This window comes from Artemia sp. Qi Xiang Cuo, chromosome 21 (assembly GCF_049724085.1).
Source record: "Artemia sp. Qi Xiang Cuo chromosome 21, ASM4972408v1, whole genome shotgun sequence".
Taxonomy (NCBI): Eukaryota; Metazoa; Arthropoda; class Branchiopoda; order Anostraca; family Artemiidae; genus Artemia; species Artemia sp. Qi Xiang Cuo.
Window position 1 is genome coordinate 13,216,144 of NC_142814.1, and position 22,290 is coordinate 13,238,433.

Genomic DNA, 22,290 nt, shown 5'->3' on the forward strand with positions numbered 1-22,290 from the left:
AATTTATTCTACACTTTTTCAAGTTTCTCCTTGTATGGGGTTGTGGGGGGTATCTCTTCTGTGTAAGGCTTTGTTGCTGAGGTGTTCTTGTTCTAGATCCAGTCGCTTCGTGATCAAACTCTAATTCACAATTTAACTGATGAAATGACGGAACATTACACAGATGAAAATTTGCTACTATTTGGAAAAAATTTTTCCGTTACCAACGCTACACCAGGGAAGTGCTATGCTTTTAAATACGAAGAACTGTGGTATAGGTAAGTGGGTTCATCCTTTTTATATTCTTCTGTTTTTCATCATTTGTCTTTTCTGCTCTTTTTTTTCTGTTCTTTTCTGTTTTCTTTCTGGCTCTGTTTTCTACTCTTTTGCATAACAATGACAAGGTTTATTCTAAATAATTTAGCTCCTTTAGAAGGGAATTTGTGGATTTTTTTTTATTATTTGTATTAGTAATAAATGGGTCACAGAAAACACAACAATTAAATCTCCAACATGTGTCTCCCACACAATATTACTAACAAAAGAAAAATAAACGTTACCACATCACGTACGGTAATGTTTACTTTACGTAAAGAAACATTAGACGTTTTAGAGGAATAATACTACTTGTTAAAAACAAATAGAAGCATTTTTCTAAAACAATTATTCTAAATTATTATTTGGTTCTCTATTATTCAAATAATTTCAAAATAATAAAAAATATTCTTAATCATTCTAAAAAATAGTTTTTTGATGTTTTCAGTATATATTTTGTGACGCCGGACCCATCAAGAGTGTCTCATACACTGCTAGTTTTTCGCCTAGTTTAAAAACAAGGTTTTGTCACCTGTTGAACCTTTGCTTGAAGGAATCGACAGATGACCTTGATGAAATAACCTTAAGTAGGCAGTTACCGACTGATATGCAATGCCAAACGAAAGTGTTTTCAACTATTCTTTTCTATGCTTTTCCTCGTTCAGGTTGTCAGAGCTAACTATGTGCCTACTCGTTTGTACGCAGTGAACAAGTTCATTAGCAACCAACAGAGATTTGACAATGGCCATATGGATGGTAAACCATCCCTAACTATTCTGAATGACCATATGGATGATCATGGTTAGCCCTAACTGTTCTGAAGCCATGTTTATGGTTACAGAAATGGCGTTTTTTTTTTTGTTTTTTTTTCGACGTAATACCTTATATTTGTTTTTGTTTTTTTTTGTTGTTTTTTTTTCGTTTTTTTTTTGTTGTTGTTGTTTTTTTTTTCAAGACCTTCATGCCTTTCTATGACGAACAAATAAACGTTATCTGCTGATGACGATTGATGGATATGTGTTCGAAATATCCAGACTTTTATATCTGTTTTCACTATCTAATAAATGGACTTATCCCCATTTGAACGCTTATATCGAAACATTGAGACTTTTTTATCTGTTTTCACTGTCTAATAAATGGACTTATACGCATTTGAACGCTTATATCGAAATATCCAGATTTTTGTATCTGTTTTCACAGTCTAATAAATGGACTTATCCCCATTAGTACGTTTATATCGAAATATCCAGACTTTTGTATCTGTTTTCATTGTCTAACAAATGAACTTATTCCCATTTGAATGTGTATTTGTTTGGAATTGACGTTGCATTTCCGTTGGTAGAACGCTCTATGCTAGATCAGATGCCGGTAAATCTTGAGCAGTTCATATTATTGACCTACAAATAAAGTGACGATACCAGTAGATGCCATTTTTTATGCTCTTTCTGAATATAATAATCGCTTTTCTTGCAAATTCATTTTTAAGCCTTTTTTGAATCCTTGAAAATGATAATCTCTTTCTATGTGTTTTGGTATAAAAAGGGTTAAAATATTGGTTTCAAACTTACTATTTCATTATAAAATCCAGTTTGTTAAAGTTTTGTAAACCACAAACACTGAATTATCACAATTATGTTAGATAAAATTCAGAACTATTTCTCCATTTTTCTATCCGCCATATTTCTTCTGTCGGTTTCGATATTTTTTCAACATTAATTTAAAAAAAAAATTTCTAAAAAATGAGTTTTTCAAAGAAGAGTATATACAAATACCTGTTAAAATTCAAACTCAAAGCGACCAGAAATTACTATTAAAGAATAAATGAAACCCAAAATGTAGAAAAATTAAATAAACAATCATAGCCAAAAACATACAACAAGTAATAATATAAATGAATAAATAGATCTTAAAGCGAGCAATGCTTTGATTGAATATGAAAATCAAGCTTCAAACGAAAAGAAATATTTTGCTATTGAAGTATGAATGAAACTTAAAACAAACAGATATTAAATAAACAATCAATGCCAACAAACATACAATAGATATTAACGTAAATGAATAAATAAATCTTAAAACGAGTGAAACTTAAATTGAATATGCAAATCAAACTTGAAATGAACAAAAATCACTACTAACAAGAGTTTGGGTATCGCCTCCTTCTCTCACTGTAAAAGTCTAAAACTTACTGCGTCATTGGTGCTTTGCTGAAAACCAATTTTATTACAAATATTTTTTTTTGTACTTAATAATGAAAATAAACATTAAAATTACAGTAAAATTTTGAACTGAAGAGCTTTCAGCAATTAATGTCATTATACATCAAATATTCAGTTTAATTTATTAGTTCTTTCTAAAGTTGTTCAAGACGAATATAGTTCCACTACAAACAAGAGTTTGGATACTGCCCCCTTCCTTAACTGTAAATGAAAACTAAAAGCCTACTGCGTCATTGGCGCTTAACTGAAAACGAATTATATTGCAAATATTTTCTTTTCCAGTTCTTACAGCATTGAAAATAAAAATTAAATTACAGTGAAATAAATTCTTGAGCTAATGGATCTTTCAACAATTAATATCATTATACATCAAACATTCAATTTGATGTTGTTTATACTTTCCAAGACTGTTCAAGACACATATAGTATTCAGTAAAGCGCTAATGACGCAGTAGGTTTTAGACAATAGACAAATATTTTTTATTATCTATTTTGTTTTTGTTTTCTGACCTTTGAACTATTTGAAAAGAATGACCATCTCAAAACTAGTATCGGATGGGTTTGGAGAAAAAAGGGCGTGTGGGGCTAGGGGCCCTCCTATATTTTTTGACTCTTAAAAGTTGAACTAGAACTTTCAATTTCCATTCAAATCAGCCCTCTCTGAAGTTTATACGAGCATCAATTCCATAAGAACCATATATGTCCCCAGGGCATAACTTGCAACGCCTGCCCCTGGGCCCTGGGTGGTCAGGTTGACACCGCAGTTTATTATCTGACTTTTGAACTATTTTTAACAAAATGGCTATCTCAAAGTTTTTATCGGATGCATTTGGGGGAAACGAGGCATGGGGGGATAGTTGCCCTCTGATCCCATTTGACTCTTAAGAGCTGAACTAGAACTTTCAATTTCAAATCAAGTGAACCCTCTCTGAAGTTATACGAGCATCCCTTCCACAACAGCTGTATATGCCCTCCATACATAACTTACAACGCTTACCCCAGGCCCTGAAGGATTGTGTCGACCCCGGAGTCTTCGTTGTATGATCTTTGAACCATTTTGAAAAAAATTACTCTCTCAAAGTTCTTATCGGATGGGTTTGAGGAAAGTAGAACGTGGAGAGGGAGGGGCGGCTAGTTGCCCTTATCTTTTGACTCTTAAAAAGTGAACAAGAACTTTCAATTTCCAATCATATGAGCCTTCTCCGAAGTTTATACGAGCATCTCTTCCATAAGAACTATATATGCCCCCAGAGCATTACTTACAACGTCTGCCTCCGGGTCCTGGGAGGTTGTGTCGACCCCGGAGTTTTTATTATATGATATTTGAACTATTTTTGAAAAATGACTGTCCCGTATTTTTCATCAGATGGGTTTGCAAAAAGAAGGGCATGGAGGGGGGCTAGTTGCCCTCCGATATCTTTTGACTCTTTAAAAGTGAACTAGAGCTTTCAATTTCCAACGAAATGAGCCCTCTCCGAAGTTTATTCGAGTATACCTTCCATAAGTACCATATATGCCCCCAGAGCAATGCTTACAACGCCTGTCCCGTGCCCTTGGGGGTTGTGTCGACACAGGAGTTTTTCTTATCTGACCTTTGAACTATTTTTAGCAAAATGGCCATACGTAAAGGAGTTTTTGTTGTATGATCTTTTAACTATTTCTAACAAAATGGCTACGCCAAATTTTTATCAGATGTATTTGGTAAAAAAGGGCTTTGAGGGGGGCTAGTTACCCTCCGATCACTTTGACTCCTAAAAAGGGCACTAGAACTCTCGATTTCCAATCGAATGAGCCCTTTTTGAAGTTTATACGAGCATCCCTTTCATAAGAACAATATACGGCCCCAGGACATAGCTTACAATGTCTGTTCCCTGGTCCTAGGTAGGTTTTATTAACACTTAAGTTTTTATGTTAGCGGATATTTGAAGTATCTAAAAAAAATGACTTATAACATATTTAGCATTGGATGGGCTTTGAGAAATAAGGGCGTGGGGTGCTAGTGGCCCTCAGATCGTTTTTGACTCTTAAAAGTTGAACTAGAACTTTCAATTTCCATTCAAATCAGCCGTCTCTGTAGTTTATACGAGTATCCCTTCCATAAGAACCATATATATCCCCTGGGCATAACTTGCAACGCCTGCCCCTGGGCCCTGGGTGTTTGGGTCGACACCGCAGTTTTTTATCTGACTTTTGAACTATTTTTAACAAAATGACTATCTCAAAATATTTATCGAATGCATTTGGGGGGAAAAGGGGCATGGGGGGATAGTTGCCCTTAGTTCTCTTTTGACTCTTAAGAACTGAACTAGAACTTTCAATTTCCAATCAAGTGAGCCCTCTCTGAAGTTGATACGAGCATCCCTTCTAAAACAGCTGTATATGCCCTCTTTGCGTAACTTACACCGCTTACCCCGGGCCCTGAAGGATTGTGTCGACCCCGGAGTTTTTATTATATGGTCTTTGAACCATTTTGAAAAAAATGGCTCTCTCAAAGTTCTTATCGGATGGGTTTGAGAAAAATAGGACATGGAGAGGGGTGGCTAGTTGCCCTTCTTTTTTGACTCTTAAAAAGTGAACGAGAACTTTCAATATCCAATCATGAGCCCTCTCCGAAGTTTATACGAGCATCTCTTCCATAAGAACTATATATGCCCCCGGATCATTACTTACAACGCCTGCCTCCGGGACCTGGGGGGTTGTGTCGACCCCGGAGTTTTCATCATATGGTCTTTGAACTATTTTGGAAAAAACGAATATCTAAAACTTATTATCAGATGCGTTTGAGGAAAAGAGAGCATGGAGGGGGGGGGGCTAGATTTCCTCTCAATTCTTTTTACTCTTAACATTTAATCTAAAACTTTCAATTTCTATCCCAATGAGTACTCTCCAAAGTTTATACGAGCATACCTTCCATAAGTACGATATATGCCCCCAGAGAAATACTTACAACGCCTGGCCCGGGCCCTGGGGGGTTGCGTTGACACAGGAGTTTTTCTTATTTGATCTTTTGAACTATTTTTAACGAAATGGTCATACGTAAAGAAGTTTTTGTTATATGAACTTTTGAACTATTTTTAACAAAATGACAACCTCAAATTTTTATCAGATGTATTCGGTAAAAAAGGGCTTTGGTGGGGTGGGGCTAGTTGACCTCCGATCACTTTTGATTCTTAAAAAGGGAACGAACTCTCGATTTCCAATCGAATGAGCCCCTTTGAAGTTTATACGACGTTCATGGTTCGCCACTGGCTGATAAAATCCTCGTTTTTTCACCTTTTTTTGATTTTATTTTTCATTTTGTTATTTTCTTTCCTCTCTGAGTTTCATTTGTCATGTATAGCGAGTGTAGTCTAAGAGTGTATTTACGATCCCTTCTATATGAAGTGCCCCTGGGAAAAAATAAAAGGATGGTGGGGGAGGCTAGCTGCCCTCCGATCACTTTTGACTCTTAGAAAAGTAAATTACAACTTTCAATTTCCAATCAAATGAGCCCTCTATGAAGTTTATACTAGCATCCCTTCCATAACAACCAAATATACCCCCAGGGCATAACTTACAACGCCTACCCTCGGGCCCTGGGGGGGGGCTTTGTCGACCCCAGAGTTTTTGTTATCTGAACTTTGAACTATTTTTAACAAAATTTATATCCCAAAATTTGTATCTGATGCTTTTAGGGCGTGGAGGGGGAGGGGGGGGCTAATTGCCCTCCAACCTCTTTTGACTCTTAAAAGTGAACAAGAACTTTCAATTTCCAATCCAATGAGCCCTCTCCGAAGTTTATACGAGCATCCCTTCCATAAGTACCATATATGCCCCCAGAGCATTACTTTCAACGCCTGTCCGGGGCCCTGGGGGGGGGGTGGTGTTGACACAGGAGTTTTTCTTATCTGACCTTTGAACTATTTTTAATGAAATAGCTATTTTAAAAAAAAATCGGATGAGCTAGGGGAAAAAAGGGTGTGGGGGAAAGCTAGTGCCCTCGGATATCTTTTGACTCTTTAAAAATGAACTAGAACTTTCAATTTCCAATCAAATGAGCCCTCTCTGAAGTTTATACGAACTTTCCTTTCATAAGAACCATATACGCCCGGGACAACACTTACAACGCCTACCCCCAGGCCCTGGGGGGTTGTGTTGACACCGGAGTTGTTATGTAATATTTGAACAATTTTCAAAAAACTGCCTATTTCAAAATTGTAACGGATGGGTTTGGGTAAAAGGGGCATTGGGGGGGGGGGGCTAGGTGCCCTTATAAATCTCTTGATGAAGTTTTTACGAGAATCCTTTTCAGAAGAACCATACATGCCCTTTAGGGCATAACTTAGAACGCCTTCCCCTGGGCCCTTGGGGGTTGTCTTGACACCGGAGGTTTTCTTATCCAATCTTTCAGCTACTAACAAAATGTCTATCTAAAAATTTTTATAAGATGGGTTTAGAAAAAGAAGGTGGAGGGGGGGTCTAGTTGCCCTTATAAATCTCTTGATGAAGTTTTTACGAGCATCCTTTTCAGAAGAACCATACATGCCCTTTAGGGCATAACTTAGAACGCCTTCCCCTGGGCCCTTGGGGGTTGTCTTGACACCGGAGTTTTTCTTATTCAATCTTTCAGCTATTTTCAACAAAATGTCTATCTCAAAATTTTTATCAGATGGGCTTAGAAAAAGAAGGCGGGGGGGGGGCTAGTTGTCCTCGAATCTCTTTTGACTATTGAAAAGTGAGCTTGAAATTTCAATTTCCAATTCCCTTTCATAAGAACCATATATACCTCAGGGCATAACTTATAAATCTCAAAAACTGAACTAGAAATTTCAATTTCCAACCAAATGAGTCCTCTCTGAATTTTTAAGAGCATCCCTTCCATAAGAATCATATTCCCCCGGGGCATAACTTGCAATGCCTGCCCTCGGGCCCTGGGGGGCTGTGGACCCCAGAGTTTTCGTTATATAGTCTTGAACTATTTTTTAAGAAATGGTTATCTCAAAGTTCTTATCGGATGAGGGGGGAGGGGGGGGCTAGTTGCCCTTCAAGTCCTTCTGACTCTTAAAATGTGAACTAGAACTTTCAATTTCCAATTAAATGACCGCTCTTTGAAGTTTTTACGAGCATCCCTTTATAAGAATCCTATATGCCCCCAGGGCATAACTCACAACGCCTGCCCCCGGGCCCCGGGGGGGGTTGTCGACACCGGAGTTTTTATTATATGATCTTAGAAATATTTTTAACAAGAGAGCTATCTCAAAATTTTTATCGAATGCATTTGGGAAAAAAGGGCGTGAAAGGGGGCTGGTTACCCTCCGATATCTTTTGACGCTTAAAAAATGAACTAGAATTTTCAATTTCCAATCAAATGAACCCTCTCTGAAGTTTGTACGAACATACCTTCCATAAGAACCATATATGCCCCTAGGGCATAACTTATAACCCTTGCCCTGAAAACCTGAGGGGGGGAATTGTCCTGCTCAAAGATATAATTTCCAGAACTTTCAACTACGTTGAACAAAATGGCTATCTCAAAATTTTGATTGAATGTGTTTGGGGAAATGGTGCGCATGGAAAGGGTGTTAGTTGCCTTCCAATCACTTTCGACTATTAAAAAGGGCACTAGCGACTTCAATTTCCAATCGAATGAGCCCTTTTTGGAGTTTCTACGACAACGCTTTCTATAAAAAACCTTATATGCCCCCAGGACATAAATTACAACCCTTGCCCTGAGGGCTCTGGGGGGAATGTCATCCTCAAAGACCGAATTTTCAGAATTTTTAACTACGTTGAACAAAATGGCTATCTCGAAATTTTCATTGGATGTGTTTGGGTACATGGTTTGCGTGAGAGGGGGCTTAGTTGCCCTCCAATCACTTTCGATTATTAAAAAGGGCAATAGCTCTTTGAATTTCAAATCGAGTGAGTCCTTTTTGAAGTTTCTACGACAAAGCTTTCTATAAAAATCGTCTATGCCCCCAGGGCATAACTTACAACCCGTGCCCTGAGGGCTGTGAGGGGTGTCACTCCTCAAAAACATAATTTCTATCTGGGAATCAATTACGTAGAACAAAATGGCTATCTAAAAATTTTGATTGGATGTGTTTGTGGAAATAATGGGCGTGGAAGCGGTGTTAGTTGCCTTCAATCACTTTGGACCCTTAAAAAGGGCTCTAGAAATCTCAATTTCCAATCGAATGAGCCCCTTTTGAAGTTTATACGACGATCCCTTCCATATGAAGTGCCTCTGGAAAAAAAAAATAATAATAAAACACTGGAGCCGTATGGCCTTTACTTTTGGCAACGTTATAGTACGGGCGCCAAGACCTACAAATATGATACCTCCATGACACATCTGTTTCACGCAATCTACTACTACTACTACTAACTCATCGCAGCACCAAGCCGCCTGAGGCCAACACAGCTACGCACGCTCCTCCTCCACCCCAATCTATTCAAAGCCTCCCTTTTTACACCCGCCCACGAAGTTCCCATTTCCTTTAAATCTTTTTTTTATGACGTCCTCCCACCCCAGACGGGGACGACCTGCTTTCCGTTTAGCCCTAGATTGTTGGCCTAAAAGAACAATCTTCGGCAATCTGTCATCCTTCATCCGCACAACATGCCCCAACCACCTCAACCTTTCTTTCATTATAAACCTAGAAAGCGGTATTGAACCAAATGTTTCGTATAGCCTATTGTTTGAAATACGGTCAGTCAGCCGGGTACCCAGAACAATCCGTAGGCAATTTTTCTGGAAAACATCTAGCAAATCTTCATCCGCTTTTTCGGAGCGTCCATGTTTCAGAGCCATATTTGACCACTGTCATCACTGTAGCTTCTAATATTCTAATCTTGGTTTGTAGACTTATCTTCCTATTCTTCCAAACTTTTTTTAGCTATGAAAGAATACCCTGAGCCTCGTCTATTCTATTTTTAACTTCTTTACTGATCACGCCGTATTTAATAATAATACTACCAAGTTAAGTGAATCTGCACAGTTGTTCAATCTTTTCATTGCCCAATGTCACCTTTTCTTCTTCACTTATTCCTAGCCTTAGTGACTTAGTCTTCCTAACATTAATTTTCAAACCAATACTAGCACCCTGAAGGTCGCAAAACCTCTAAAACTTCATTCATTTTGCTCACACTTTCATCTAGGATGCTTAAATCTTCAGCATAATCCAAGTCCAGGAGACTTTTTCCTCCCCATTTGATTCCGTGTTTTCCCATTACCTTTCCCGTGTTTCTCAAGACGAAATCAAGGAAAATGATCTAACAAAGAGGGATAGAACACAACCCTGCTTAACGCCTGACTTCACACAAAATCAGCAACTATCATTGTTTCCTACCTTAACCATAGAAGTGTTACTCCTATACATAAAACTGATAACTTTTATGTGTTTTTCTGGCATACCATACAAGGATAAAACCTTTACTAAAGCTCCTCTATCAACAGAATCGAACGCTTGCTCATAATCTGTAAAACTGAGGACCAAAGGTGTTTGAAAACTTAGGCACTTCTCAATTATTAACCTAAGAGTGAAAATTTGGTCAACACATCCTCTACCTTTTCTAAAACCGCACTGATTTTCAGTTAAATCTTTGTCTATCGCATCTCTCAGTCTAAAATTTATTATATTACAAAGCAATTTGCTACCTACAGAGACCAGACTAATGCCACGATAATTACCACACTCACTTTTTTCACCCTTCTTATAAAGTGGCTTAACAAAGGTTTTCCTAAAATCGTTAGGTACTTCCCCTTTTTCAAACATCATATTCATAGTCTTCAATGACTAATATCAAACCTCAGAGCCACCATATTTAAGAAACTCATTTACCACCCTATCTGCACCTGGAGCCTAATTATTCTTTAATCCTTTCAGTAGTGTTGCTCATTCCTCCTCACAAAACAAATCTTCCTTCACATCCAAGGTATCACAAACTTTTTCATTTTCCTCTATATTTTTTCCTGCAACTCTATCTCGGTTAAGCAAATTCTCAAAATGTTCGGTCCATCTCGCTTTAGCTTTTTCCTTATCGCTAATTGCCACCCCATTCCTATCTTTAACTACAAGTCCGGATTGACTACTACCTCTCAATTTGTTAACGTGCCAGTACAATATTTTACTATTATGCCGTCTAGCTGCATCTTCTAAATCTTCGGCAATTTTATCCATGGCCTCCACTTCACACCTCCTTAGTTCATATTTTAGTGCTTTCTCCACTTTCTTTACATTCCTTTTGTTTTCATACAACCTATCACTCAGATAATTTTTGTACAAGTCCTTTCTCCTTTCTATTAAATCTAAAGCTTTTTCACTCATATTCTTAGCTGCAGTTCTCGCTTTCTTCCCCAATACACCTTCAGCAACTTCACAAATTATTTTTCTAAAATTATTCCAACCATCTTCCACATTATCAAATTTTAAACTCTCAAGTTTAGTATTCAACTGTTCCAGGAAAGTTTCTCTCAAATTCTCATCCTGGAGTCTACTAACATCATAACTTCCCGGGAGGTAATTACCCTTCCGATATTTCAGCTTTAACTTAACCCTTGACACTACTAGATGGTGATCTTTACTTTTAACATCAATAACAGCACTCCTATATACCCTAGTATCTTGTATTGATCCTGCCAGTCTTCGCTTTACTATAACATAATAAGGTTTGATGTCTTACCATCACGTGAATACCATGTTAGCTTAAGAGCCATTTTATGACCAAACACCGTATTGGTTATAACTAGATTGTTATACCTACAAAATTGCAAAAGTCTGTATCCATTACTGTTTTCTTATCCTACACCAAATTTACCTAAGCTGGGATACCATCTGTCCTTATTTCTACCAACCTGGGCGTTAAAATCTCCCAGCAATAACATCATATTTCTACCTGGGACCTTGTCTATTTACTACTGTAACTGTAAGTAAAATTCATCTGAGTCACTAGTATCTCCATCAGTCGGTTCTACAGGGGCGTATACTACTATAACTGATACCCTGAACTTTCTAGTCATAAAATTGATAGCAGCTTCTAGTTATATCAGACCCGCTGATTACGATTATACCCGGGAATAGGTACCTCCGAGGGGTGCTGGACCCTTAAAAATGACCTGAAATATCAAATAGTGCTATCTAGCGAGTTTCACTTGCAGCCCATTACATTGTGGTCCTTTTAGCTGCAACCCAAGGTAACTGAGCCAAAATGTAAGCAAGTTAGTGACTAAAAAAAAAAAAAAAAAAAAAAAAAAAAAAAAAAAAAAAAAAACTGTTATCGCCTGAACGTTAATTTTTATTTTATAAATTGAAAAAAGTGTCGCAATTAGTGTATTGAGAAATCGTTTTTAATCATTTATAACCCCCAAATGAACATTACCAACTGAACAGGAACAGTCCTGGTCAAGGTTAAAAATAAAATATTGAAATTTAAAATTTTCAAGAAAAGTAGATAGTGGAAACTTAGCCGGGAGAGGTTTCGATAATAAAAAAAAGAAAGAAAATGCAATACTTATTCAGTCTGGATAGCCTCCAAAAAAGAGGATATCCAGTCAAAGAACCGTACAACATTTGATATAAATCATAAAATGAAAATATATTAATAGATAATGAAATCACAAATAGTTATCATCATGAGAATCCGACACACATGCACTTCCACAACTACATAGCAAGCTACAATTTTTTATTCTTTCAAAACCACGATCAAAACCACGCGACCTGCAACCATCTGTACAAGTGCAATATGGCGAGATTTTCTGGATCGAAAGTGGCCACTGAGGCAAGGAACTAGTTAATGGTATCACACCTTGGGCTTCGCTGAATACCCATCCGAAGTTGAAGGGGCTGTGGATAATTGTAAGGGGTCTTAGAGCCGGAAGCAGTATATGGAGTTGGAAAAGAACAAGCTTTATATGGAACCGAAAAGTGTTGTCGGTCGGCGGAATATTTTTTAGACCTTTCTTCTTATGGAAGAGATGGATCCGAAGATCATTGAGTGACTTAAAGTCACCAGGCTTCTTACTGTACGCGGCAACAACCAGCTTCCTGCATACCTGCGTCATTTCTTGTTCAAATGAAGCTAAGTTTGAAATGTTACTTTCAATCTTCTTGCTTAAATCAGCCGTAGCTTCCAATAATCCACTCTTCACACTTGCACTCAGGAATGTCTTTTTTTCTTTGGAGTAAAAAAAAACTGGTCGTATCGCAACCACTCAAACAATGTAATAGAGCCAAAGAGGATGACGATTAAATTAGTGCCGATTTTGCCACAAAATGAACTGGAATTATTTTTTCGAGAAACTGTACAAACAGCTCGGGATTTTGGTGCTGAGATAGCAACGCCAGCTGTTGGTAATGTTGAAGCAAAATCACAATAATGTCTGTGTCATTAGCACGAACAATAACTTTCGTACCCATTCCGTAACAATTCCGTAAGCAACACCCATTCCGTAAGCAAGATGCAACATGAAGCACTATGCGAGTGTCGGCCTCCTCTTGGGTGCTTTCCAGCTCTGTAATAGGGACAGGAACTTCATCCATCTGGAGCTTCACCACGCTCTTTCTCTCTGAAAAGCCTCCTCCAAGAAAAATGCTGAAATCATTTCTGGGAATGCACTGGTTCTTCCATTCTGCAAACACTAATTCGATTATCTTTGCTTTACACTTGAAATTCTTGAGAAGAGCATCTAAGTTTTCAAGCATGATTGTCTCTGTCACAAAAATGTTTTTTGTCATCAATTTATCACCTCTTCGTTCATGGCTCCCGCTACTATCTTTGAGGCAGACAGAAGAGCCAAAGGGGCAATGTGTCCAAAAAGTCCATCTTACCTTTATGCAACCACATGCAACTGTCTAGCGTCTGCAGGTAAAATATCCAGAAGTTTCCGAAATATCCTCTGAGAGAAACATGTCAAAGTTTCATTTTCAATTGGCTTCTGAGACCGAAAATATGGCATGAAATCAACAAAAAACTCCCACTTGGTTGCAGGTTTGGTGGTCCGCTGTTACAGTTGGCTACGAGTCTACATTCAAATAGTTCTTGAATAGATCTAGTAAAACTGATTTCGTACCACTACATAGTCTCGGAATGCCTTCTTTTTCTTCAAAAATGCTATTTGAAAATGGAAGCAATTCGTGCGATAAGAGTTTTCCCAGAACATCCACTGGAGATCCTTGACCCCCTTGGCATGCCAACATGACCTTTTTAATAACATCAAGTTCCTGTAATGCTTTGACAGCTACCCTTTTGACTGCAGTAACCAGTTTTTTCGGCGTGTCAATGGTTTTAACTTTAATCTTTGAGAAATTAGACATTTTCCCACTCAGAAATCCTTCAATAGCTTTGAGGCCGATGTCTTCGGCAGCTAAAAATTCCTTTCCGACTGCTTCCTCAGCCACTTCATATATCATTATGTTAGTCAAGGTCTCTTCATAATATCTGAATGGATTTAAATTGTCGTCAATGACAGTCGCAGTCTTCTCAACTAAAAATTCTACTTTCTCATCCCTCACCGGTTTATTGTTAAATTCACTTGGCCCTTCAATTCCGGCCAGTTGGCACAAAGCCCTTGAAACTTTTGCACAAAACGGCACTGTAGTTGTCCACTTTGAAACGGCTAACGGGCTTAGAGTTATACCTTTAATGCCAATTTTTAACTTAGCTTCTAGGTTTAGGCTAGATTCAAGGGCATGATCAGGTGGCACAAGGTTCATTGATCCTTCCTTCCGCTTGACATTAAAAAAAACTGGACAAAAATTTTGCACGTATTCCTTCTGGAATGTCTTGCATTTCTTTCAAGTATATCATCAAACACTCAGGATACTTATAATGGCCAGAAGATGCCATGTGCGGGACCACCCACCGAGTTCAGGGGCTCTTTCCAATCACCAGCACGTTCTCTCAGAAGAAACTGCATGAGTATAAGCCCCATTCTTATATAGTATTTCTTAAATTTCGTAATAGTGGCTAGCACTATTTCGTAAATTTGAAGGTCACAAGTAACTATTGTAAGACTTATTCAGAGCAGCTGAAGTGCACTTAAGCTTCTCCAGGGCAGCTGCAATTACATTTGGATTTGATGGAGGGCTGGGTATAATAGGCGAATAGCCAATTCTCGACACAGGAATTTCTCGACTTCTGTTCCTATCGTAAAAGTCTTTCATATCGGATACTCTTAAATCATTAAAGATGGACACATCAATCGGTTTAGTCGGTACATTTCGACATAAAACCCAGCTAAGAAAAAGGTTTGCTGCAAGTACTTCACCGCTTCCAAAAATTTGACTGAGCGAAAAATCGGACGGTGTGAAGATTCTGTTTCTTTTCAAGTAGACTTTCAACTGTAAACAAAACTCTCGAGATAGTTTTTTCCTAATCTTTAAGGCCATTACTGAGGGTCAAGCATCCCTCTGAGGTACCTATTCCCGGGTATAATCGTAATCAGCGTGTTCGATATGACTAGAAACTGCTTTCAAATTGCATGAAACAGATGTGTCATGAGGACCTGAAATAAGTGCCTTTTTGTCTACTGGCGCCCGTACTATTATAACGTTGCCTCTTATATAGGTGAAACGGCGGTTTTTAAGCGGCCTAACAAAATAAGAAGAAAATATGGTGTATTTCTTTTGAATTTTCTTTTTTTTTCAACTTAATCTGGACAAATCAGTGTTTTTGAATAATACAACTTTTACAAAATGGATTTATAATGAAATATGAAGTTTGAAACAAATGTTATAAACCCATTTTTATATCCAATAAATATAGAATGAAATTATTATTTTCAAGGGTCTTAAAAGGGCTTAAAATTGAATTTGCGAGAAAAGTGATTATTATATTCAGAAAGAGCATAAAAATGGCATCAAGTGTTACGTTCACCTCATTTTTAGGTCACTAATATGAACTGCTCAGTATTTACCAAGATGCCTATATTGGAGTAGCTCATAAATTAAATTTCTTTTTTGAATTCTTTTAGTCTTCTTTCAATATTTCTAGTTTTTCCGTTCTTTTTTCTGGTTGAAATGTCAAGGATTTCTAAACCAGGTCCCTAACCTTTTTTCCTAAAACTAGGTTCCGTACCCTATGCCTACCTAGTTTAAAGTGGCATCTATGGTTGAGGAAATAGCGTTCCATTTCGGGTGTTGGAACGCTCCATGCTAGATGAGATGCCTACATTTGAGTAACTCATAAATTAAATTTCGTTTCGAATTATTTTAGTAATATAATATAGGCATATAAAGGTATAATGCTAATGAATGAATGAATGAATTTTATTTCCCACTAAATACAGACAAGACGTCACTAGTGGAGTAAAAAATGGAAGAAAAAAAAATAGAGCAATAACAAATAAGAAACTCACTGGTATATAAATATATATAGATCTTTTATCTTTTATCTAGATGTATTATGTTTTTTTTCCTTCTTCTTTTTAGTCCATACCAAGGCACTTCGTATGAATGTAATCGTCGTAGAAACTTTGAAAAGGGATCATTTGATTGGAAATTGGAATGGCTAGTGCCATTTTTATTCTACAAAAGTAATTAGAGTGTAAATAGACCTCCCCCCCCCGCCCATCAGTACCCCGCACACCTCCAATCAAAATTTTGAGATAGCCATTTTGTTCAGCGTCCAGATAGAAAATATGTTTTTGAGGAGGACACTCCCTCATAACACTCGGGGCAAGGGTTTTAAGTTATGCCCTGGGGTATATAAGGTTTTTATAGAAGGCATTGTCGTAGAAACTTCAAAAAAGACTCATTCGATTGGAAATTCAAAAGGCTAGTGCCCTTTTTAATAGTCGAAAGTAATTGGAGGGCAACTAGCCCCCCCACGCCCATTATTCCCCCAAACACATCCAATCAAAATTTTGAGATTACCATTTTGTTCAAATGAAACTCAGAGAGGAGAGAAACCAACAAAACGAAAAACAAAATCAAAAAGGGTGAAAAAACGAGGATTTTGCCAGCCAGTGGTGAACCATGAAGACGAACAAAACATAAGCAAATATTTCGACAAGGACCTCCGCCAAGTCGTCCTCAGTGCTTAAAAAAAAAAAAAAAAAAAAAAAAAACAAAAAAAAAACGAAAATCTAACCTTTCGAAGTTTACTTTACAAAGACAGAACAGACACTGAATAAAAAACAGGCAGGAATCAATGAAAATGAATTTACCAAGATGATTGAGCAAGGATCTTTTTCCTTGCAATTGTTTTAGCTGGTCTACAATTTCGGTTTTCATTAGATATGCAAATAGTTTCTTTTAAGTTATACCGGGTGAAAATATTGGTTGAGTCCTTCAAGATTAAACTGTCGTAAATTGGGCTTAATGAAATATCTCCAGTATCTCTATTTATTGCTAAATTTTGGTTCATATATTTTTTTATCTCAATTACCTCTTTAAAAGTTTGTGGTACGCCATTTACAGTTGGTATTAAGGTTTCCTTGTCAAACAGAACTAGATGGGTCGGGTTTATGAAAACTTCCAAAGCCAATGCTGAATTAAAGTTGTCATTGTTATTTTTTAATCTCAGGGACTTATCTACTGAAATTTTGTGATCATGCAAACGTTCACCTAGTTGTTGATGGGTCCTACCAATGTAAAATTTTCCACAAAAACACGTGATTCTGTAGACACCACTACCCAGTACAGGGTCCGTTTTATCCTTTCCTGAGTTGAAAAAGTGTTCAACTTTTTGTTCGGTTTTGAAAGAAACAGAGAGATTATGTTTTTTTTAAATTTTTCCAAGTTTATCGCTAAGTTTCGGGATGTATGGTAAAACGATGAAAGTTTTTTTCTCAATTGTCGGTGTAACTGAATCAAGAGGGACAAGCTCCCTATTTTGTTCTCTTATCTTTTTTAATCGTCTATCTATTATATTTTCAATGAGTTTGATTGGGTAACCATTGCAGAAAAGAATATCCTTGACATAATTTAATTCAGAATTTATATAATTACGGGAACAAATTTTTAAAACTCTGTCGACTAAAGAGATTATTACCCCTCTTTTCACAGAAGGAGGGTGATTGGAAGAAAAATGTAGATATCGATCATTATGAGTCGGCTTTCTATATATAGAAAATTCAAGACTAGGATTAGATTTTATAATCAAAACATCCAAGAAAGGCAGCTTACCTGAATCTTCGAGTTCCATTGTGAACTGGAGGTTAGAATCAAAAGAGTTTAAATGTGCCAAAAAATCTCTTATAGAGTTGTATCTATACTCCTAAGCAGAAATGATATCATCAACAAAACAAAACCAAAAAGAGTGTTTTAAGCGGAAAGTATTCAAGAAAGACTGTTCTATGAAATCCATGTAATAATTCTCCAAATAAGGAGACAAGACAGTGTCTATGGATAATCCCATTATTTGAAGAAAAAATTTGTTTCAGAATTTAAAATACGAGGAGAACTTGTTGCAAAGACGGACAAGGGTCATTATTGTATCAATTTCCAAAGTTTTATAATCCGACCAAGCTGTATTTTCCTTTAATTTTCTTGGTAAATCCTGCTCACATTTATGAACAACGCTTGAAGCGTACATAGAAACTCCATCAAAGCTACATAAGACGGTATTTTCTGTTGTACTTTGATTTTTTAACTTCTCAACAAGATCTATGGAGTTTTTAATATAGGATTTCTGTGTGCTTAAAAATGGTGGCTAAGAAGCTTCCTATACCCTTAGCTGGAGAACTATAACATGCTACAATTGGACGTAACGGAATATCTTTCTTATGGATTTTAGACAGACCATAAAACTTTGGGGCTGAACAACCTTTTGGGGTAACATTTTCTGTACATTTGAGGGGTAATTAGTCTAGTATCTTTTAAAATTCCTAGTTCATTTCTCAACTTCTGTGTGTATTTGTCCGTGGGATCAAATTGTAAATATTTTTATCCATTAAAACAGTGTTAACTTTTAATTCATAATCTGCAGAATTCATAATTGCAACTGTGTTACCCTTGTCCGCTTTCGTAATCACTGTGTTTTTGTCTTTTTTTTAAATTTCGGAGGATTTTAATTTCTTCCTTTGATTGAGTTAAAAGTGTCAAAGATGGCCTATAATCAAGAATTCTCTTTACAATTTCACCTCTGAGTAGGTCTGGATTTTCGACTTCACCATGAGAGCTAAAAATAGCAGACTCCACACCCGTAATAATTTCTGATGTATTTACGTGTGTTTGAGCCATTGCAAATTTTGGTCCTATTGAAAGAATACTTAGTTCCTTGTATGTAAAAACCTTAGAGCAAAATCCTCGCTGGCAAATCCTCGTTTTTTTCACCCGTTTTGATTTTGTTTTTCGTTTTGTTGGTTTCTCTCCTCTCTGAGTTTCATTTGTCATGTATAGCCAGTGTGGTGTAAGAATGTACCATTTTGTTCAGCGTAGTTTATTCCAGATAGAAATTATTTTTTGGAGGAGGACACTCCCCCACAGCCTTCAGGGCAAGGGTTGTAACTTATGCCCTGGGGGCAACTAGCCCCTCCTCCCCCCCACGCTCATCATTCCCCCAAAGTAGTATGATTATATTGAATTCTATAGAGGCCCTAGGAATTACCATGTTATTCTATAGAGGCCATAGGAACCACGTTCTATAGAGGCCATAGGAAGACGTTTCTATGGGACCTCTACACCTTTTCAAAGAGATTCTGAGCAATAAACATTTGCAAAAAAGGGGTAATTAGTGATTGGATAATTTTTTAATGTGAAATCTCTGAATGGCATATTGTTGGAGCATGCAATACACGATGGATAAAAGGGTTAAGGTGATTAACAATTACTAGCTAGGATCCCTCCACTAGTTCCTGGCAGTAGGCTACGCATATGAAATTGCTGTACTGTGGGTTAGGTAACATGATTAAACACGCTTTTACAATCGGAATTCATTGATTGACATTTGCAAAAAAGGGGTAATTAGTGATTGGATAATTTTTTAACGTCGTCATTTTTTTAGTCGTCAGTTTGAGTGTGTCGTCTCTGTGTGTGTGTCGTCTCTCTATGTGTGTCGTTTCTGTGTGTGTGTCGTCTCTATGTGTAAGTCGTCACTTTGAGTGTGTCGTCTCTCTGTGTGCGTGTCGTCTCTGTGTGGATGTTGTCTGTGTGTGTGTGTGTTGTCTCTCTGCGTGTGTCGTCTCTTTGTGTGTTTCGTATCTGTGTGTGTTTGACGTCTCTTTGTGTGTGTCGTCTCTATGTGTGTTTGTTATTTGTGTGTGTGTGTCTCGGCTCTCTGTGTGTGTTGACTCTGTGTGTGTGTGTATCGTCTCTGTGCATGTGTCGTCTCTATGTGTCGTTTCTGTGTGTTTTTCCTCTCTGTGTGTGATTCGTCTCTTTGTGTCTGTCGTCTCTGTGTGTTTTTTTAATTTTTGGGTCACCTGCCGGAGACTCTGGGCGGGTGAGCGCCCCCAAATATTGTCCCAAATTCCTCTCTCAATTTAGCACTTGTTCACGGATGCCCAGCGTCTCCAATCACTTTCCCAATAGTATCTATTCATTGTCTCAGCTCAGTTTAGAAAATCTGAGCCAATATCCACTTTTTCAAATTTAGGGTTACTTGCCTGAGACTCTGAGCAGGTGAGGCGGGCACCTCCAAAAATTTGTCCCAACTTCCACTCTTGCCTTAGAACTTATTCACGGATACCTAAAACTGTCAACGGTTAGACTGTTGCCCTAGCGGTAACCATGCCATGCTCTACACACATACCAACAATATATTTTTGTTTTTTGTTTTCCATTTTCACAATGGGGCTCCCAATCGAGCTCATGTCCGTCGCTTAGCATTCAGGCCTTGACAAATAAAGCCCAGATAGTCAGACCCCAACGCTCCAATCTGAACACTGACTAAGACCCCAATTCTGAGCTAGTGAATTTCAACGATTTAGGCTGGTGGACTAAGACCCCAATTCTCAGCTAGTGAATTTCCACCATTCAGGCTGCTGGACTAAGACCCCAATACTGAGCTAGTGTATGTCAACCATTCAGGCTGGTGGACTAAGACCCCAATACTGAGCTAGTGGATTTCCACCATTCAGGCTGGTGGACTAAGACCCCAATTCTGAGCTAGTGAATTTCCACCGTTCAGGCTGGTGGACTGGGACCCCAATGCTGAGCTTGTGGATTTCCAGCATTCAGGCTGGTGGACTAAGACCCCAATACTGAGCTAGTGGATTTCCACCATTCAGGCTGGTGGACTAAGACCCCAATTTTCCAACTCTTGCATTTCACGAAAGAAATTCAAAATGAACTTCGAAAAATCAAGAGAATTTAACTTTGACAAGGTAAAGCACAACAAGTCACTACTGAAATATTCCAACTCTTGCATTTCACGACAGAAATTCAAAATGAACTTTGAAAAATCATGAGAATGTAGCTGTGACAAGGTAAACCACGACAAGACACTACTGAAATATTCCAATTCTTGCATTTCACGAAAGAAATTCAAAATGATAAGAGAATGTAACTGTGACAATTTAAATCACAAAAAATCAATTGTTAAATATTAAAAATCTTTAATTTATATTAAATAAATATAAATTTTACTATTAAAATAAAGACAATTTAACTGTGACAAGTTAAATAACAACAAAACACTATTTAAATATTCCAACTCTTGCATTTAACGACAGAAATTCAAAATTAACTTCGAAAAATCAAGAGAATGTAACTGTGACAAGGTAAAGCTGTGGATTTCCACCATTTAGGCTGGTGGACTAAGACCCCAATTTTCCAACTCTTGCATTTCACGACAGAAGTTCAAAATGAACTTCGAAAAATCAAGAGAATGTAACTGTTACAAGGTAAAGCACAACAAGTCGCTACTGAAATATTCCAACTCTTGCATTTCACCACAGAAATTCAAAATGAACTTTGAAAAATCATGAGAATGTAGCTGTGACAAGGTAAACCACGACAAGACACTACTGAAATATTCCAATTCTTGCATTTCACGAAAGAAATTCAAAATGAACTTTGAAAAATTAAGAGAATGTAACTGTGACAAGGTAAAGCACAACAAAACACTACTGAAACATTCCAACTCTTGCATTTCAATGAAAGAAATTTAAAATGAACTATGAAAATCAACATAATTTAACTGTGACAAGGTAAAGCACAACAAAACACTACTGAAATATTCCAACTCTTGCATTTCACGATAGGAATTCAAAATGAACTTCGAAAAATCAAGAGAATGTAACTTTGACAAGGTAAAGCTGTGGATTTCCACCATTCAGGCTGGTGGACTAAGACCCCAATACTGAGCTAGTGGATTTCCACCATTCAGACTGGTGGACTAAGATCCCAATACTGAGCTAGTGGATTTCCATCATTCAGGCTGGTGGACTAAGACCATAATACTGAGCTAGTCGATTTCCACCATTCAGGCTGGTGGACTAAGACCCCAATTTTCCAACTCTTGCATTTAACGACAGAAATTCAAAATGAACTTCGAAAAATCGAGAGAATGTAACTGTGACAAGGTAAAGCACAACAAGTCACTACTGAAATATTCCAACTCTTGCATTTCACGACAGAAATTCAAAATGAACATTGAAAAATCATGAGAATGTAGCTGTGACAATGTAAACCACGACAAGACAATAATGAAATATTACAATTATTTCATTTCAAGAAATAAATTAAAAAATGAACTTTGAAAAATTAAGAGAATGTAACTGTGACAAGGTAAAGCACGACAAGACACTACTGAAATATTCCAACTCTTGCATTTCAATGAAAGAAATTCAAAATGAACTATGAAAATCAACAGAATGTAACTGTGACAAGGGAAAGCACAACAAAACACTACT

The 22,290-nt window shown here is 37.3% G+C and overlaps 1 protein-coding gene across 1 annotated transcript in view; it reads left to right on the forward strand.

Annotated features, from left to right (window-relative positions):
- The window catches only part of LOC148939255 (tudor domain-containing protein 7-like), a 191,575-nt gene that overhangs the window by 154,687 nt on the left and 14,598 nt on the right, over positions 1 to 22,290 (forward strand). The window contains exon 16 of the mRNA XM_089106653.1: positions 97 to 257. Within this exon, the coding sequence (XP_088962779.1) occupies positions 97 to 257 (161 nt within the window). The remainder of the gene's footprint in view (positions 1 to 96; positions 258 to 22,290) is intronic.